This window comes from Sinocyclocheilus grahami, unplaced genomic scaffold (genome assembly GCF_001515645.1).
Source record: "Sinocyclocheilus grahami isolate Dianchi unplaced genomic scaffold, SAMN03320097.WGS_v1.1 scaffold2685.1, whole genome shotgun sequence".
Lineage (NCBI taxonomy): Eukaryota > Metazoa > Chordata > Actinopteri > Cypriniformes > Cyprinidae > Sinocyclocheilus > Sinocyclocheilus grahami.
Genome location: NW_015507863.1, coordinates 54,818 through 58,193, shown reverse-complemented (window position 1 = coordinate 58,193; position 3,376 = coordinate 54,818). Strand labels below are relative to the sequence as shown.

General features: G+C 38.2%; 1 protein-coding gene across 1 annotated transcript; it reads right to left on the bottom strand.

The window, feature by feature from the left end:
- Positions 1-202: 202 nt before the first annotated feature.
- Positions 203-2,619, bottom strand: LOC107575514 (E3 ubiquitin-protein ligase RNF19B-like). Its single transcript, XM_016261878.1, has 4 exons — positions 2,441-2,619; positions 1,463-1,566; positions 1,189-1,338; positions 203-985 (listed from the first exon to the last, which is right to left on the bottom strand). Exons 1-4 carry the CDS (start codon positions 2,499-2,501, stop codon positions 530-532), a joined length of 771 nt encoding a protein of 256 aa, XP_016117364.1. The 5' UTR covers positions 2,502-2,619; the 3' UTR covers positions 203-529.
- Positions 2,620-3,376: the final 757 nt, after the last annotated feature.

The window sequence follows — 3,376 nt, the reverse complement described above, 5'->3', positions numbered from 1 at the left end:
ACACGCACGCACACCCACACTCTCTCACACACGCACGCACACACACACTCTCTCACACACACTCACACGCACACACACACACTCTCTCACACACACTCACTCACTCACACTCACTCACACTCACTCACACGCACGCACACACACACACACACACACTCACACTGAAGGCAAACACTTGCACAAAAACATAACTAGTCTACAGCCATAAACAAAGACACATTATAATCCCTGTTTATTTATCAAAAACTGTATTTTCTATGAAATGTTCTTCTTTTCTGCATTTACCCTACTCTCTAGTTTATAATTTACATTTAACATTGTATATGAAGTGTTATGAATAATGCTTGTGACGTTACTTTTTTGAAGTTAGTTTGGATAAAAGTATCTGCTAAACGAATAAATGGAAATGTGAATAAAAATATATTTCCAAGTATCCCATAGACATTTTTTCTACTATTATTTAAGAGAAGTCTGTGTAGTCTTATGGCAGTCGCCATGGTAGTTGATATCAACGTTGTTGGACATGTTCTTAAAGTACAGAATTTGTTTGCCTTGGTGCAACACCAGCTGAGCATGAAATGAAATGGGTGGATGTTTTTAAGCACTCGAGGGCAGATTTTAAACAAGCAAAGCAAAACTGCTTCCCGCATTCACGACATGACATTATTTTACATCCCTTATTATGTTCTATTAACACACCACAAAATGGACACGCACGAATCACAGGACACTGGACATGAGCATCGGTCCCCTTATATACAACTGATGATAAAGTGATCATTGGACAGTCTCTCAGCAGTTCCTGATCAGCGCTTCTACATCCCACATTTCCACACTGATCAGCACGAGGTCGAGGCCCTTTCCACAATCTCTCACACTTCCAGCAGAACTCAAAGATGCGTCCAGTTTTTGCTGTGCAAACTGAGCACTCCACACACAGATTAGATTCATCCGACCTTTCGATGAAGGTGCCGCAACCAGGACACTGAATATGAAAAGATTAAATACAGAAATGCACAGTGTTAGAAAATCTTGCACATGATCCATCTCTAAAATTAAGTCCCTTACGAAGACGTGTTATTTCTGCAACACTTTTCATCTGTCCACTAACAGCAACATTGAGAGTCCAAAAAAAAAATATATATATATATAATATAATCACAAGATCAAAGCAAGAAATGTACATACATCCCTGAAGTCGACTATCTTCTTAGCAGTGTTCGTTCCAAGCTTTTCTTCAAAACTCAGTTGCTCTTCAAGTGTAAGTTTTGCCAGTTTTCGCACTTCATCATATGGCCATTTTTTCTTGCACAGCGGACATTTGAATTCAGTCTGTCCCTGAAATTAAACACCAGAGCTTATGGTTAGTCTTCACAGCATTAATATGATAGTCATAATAACACTGATATTATAATTACTTTGAAGTGTAAAAATACAGAGAAATGTTCACAGACAGACTCACATCGTTCAGCTGAGCTCTGCAGCAGTCAGTCAGTGTTTCTGGATCTATGACATGGCCACAAGACAGCTGAGCCCTTAAAACACCCAGGTCATTGTCATATTCATCTGGAATAATTAGAAAACTTGGTAAATTCCACTAACATATGCCATATGCATCACGAAGTCCACACAGATAACTGTACAATCAAGTTATTCTGGCCATTTATTCAAATGATTAGGTTGAGAAAACTGTTCTGAAATGCATAATGTAGAAGCATGTTACTTTTCTTTAGTTTTACATTTCACTTTCACTTTTTATTAAAGCATATTTACACTAAAGCATCACATAGGCTACCATGGTACAACATCGTGGAAAACAGCGGTCTAACACGTCAAAGCGTAAGAGCCCGGTCTCATGAAAATGCATATCAATAGTACGCCAAATAAAAACGAAAACTCATGGTATTGATACGCAAAAACGGTCTTTGGCGTGCATATAATACGCAGTTTTCGCATGCATATGATAAAACATTTGTTGGCGTGCATTATGATATGTAGTTTTCGCGTGCATATGACACGCATCTACCCCACAACCCTAATGCTACCCATTGCGTTGCATATACACGCCAAAGTCCATTTTTGCGTATCAATACCACGAGTTTTTGTTTTAATTTGGCGTACTATTTGCACTTTCACGAGATCGGGTTGACTACTAAACTGGCGCAGTTGGAAGGACGGAAGTTGGGAGAAAAATGATCTCACCTTATTTGTTATGACTAAATAAGCCTTCAATAAAAATACTGACTGCAGTTAGTGTTACTATAGTAAATGCATGGTGGTAATTCGTAACATCATTCGAATCATTTCATGCCGACGTTAGGTTTAGCGCTTTTCAAATATCTACATGGAGTCATCCAGCCCTCCACATTAATACGAGGAAGTCTCTGAACTAGAAGACTTGCATCATAATAAAACATATAGCTACATATATACAACTTACCGAGATCGCTTGGTCGTGACACCAACTTGATGCCTTTGTCGAATGGAGTGAATTTTTTCATGTCTTTAGAATTGTTTAATCAACGTTGATTTCTTAGTATTGTGCGTCTGCGTCGACTCTCTCCAGACCGTTTCTGTTTCTATCCGCCAGATCCGTGACGCGCACACGTCCACAGTCAGTGCGCTTCTTTCCGTGGTCTGGCTAAAAGTGAAACTAGTGAACACTGACCTGTTCACTGGGAAATCTTTGTATCACACTGCTGCATGACCACCGCGAGGATCGGCATTAATGGTCAGGGTTCAATGGTTCTTGTTCGATATTTTTAAATGTAGGGTTTTTCCTACTTGTTTTATTTTTTTACTTAAAACAGGAAAATCTTTTTTATGCATCTGTCGTCTGCTGAAGGTCTCCAGGCATTTGGTACGGAATTGTGCTTTATCCATTATCATCCAGTGCTTATAATTAGAATTCGTGTTCGAATTATGGAGTATTAAAGTCATTGCGTATCAATATCTGAATAACCGATTAAACTTTTCTCGCATGTACTGTATTCGTCGTATTCACCTGTTAGTTCTAATCATACTAACGTTGCAGATCGCATAATGACAGTCTTAACTAACATATTTTGTGCATTTAGTTATGTTTATGATTTTGTTTGATTATTGTACCGTATGATGATTATACCGTATTTTCTCACATTGTGTTATCATGCATAGGTAGCCTACTGTACTCATACATAGTTGTATAAATCTTGTCCTAGTCTTACAAAGAATCATCTAGGTAGGAATTTCTTTGCAAAATGTTGTGCTTGGCTTAAGGGCGTCAACAGAGGAGTTCAAAACGGATAAACTTAAGGAATTCTTTCCAAAACAGTTATTGAATATGGCCTAAATACATTTAATGGGATTTGATGTGCAATGTATCATTATAATAATG

Coding starts and splice junctions, on each gene's coding strand:
- LOC107575514 (XM_016261878.1), bottom strand. CDS start 2,501: ATGAAAAAATTCACTCCATTCGACAAAGGCATCAAGTTGGTGTCACGA. Junction 1,339..1,462: donor GCAGAGCTCAGCTGAACGAT/GTGAGTCTGTCT, acceptor GTTTAATTTCAG/GGACAGACTGAATTCAAATG. Junction 986..1,188: donor AGATAGTCGACTTCAGGGAT/GTATGTACATTT, acceptor TTTCATATTCAG/TGTCCTGGTTGCGGCACCTT.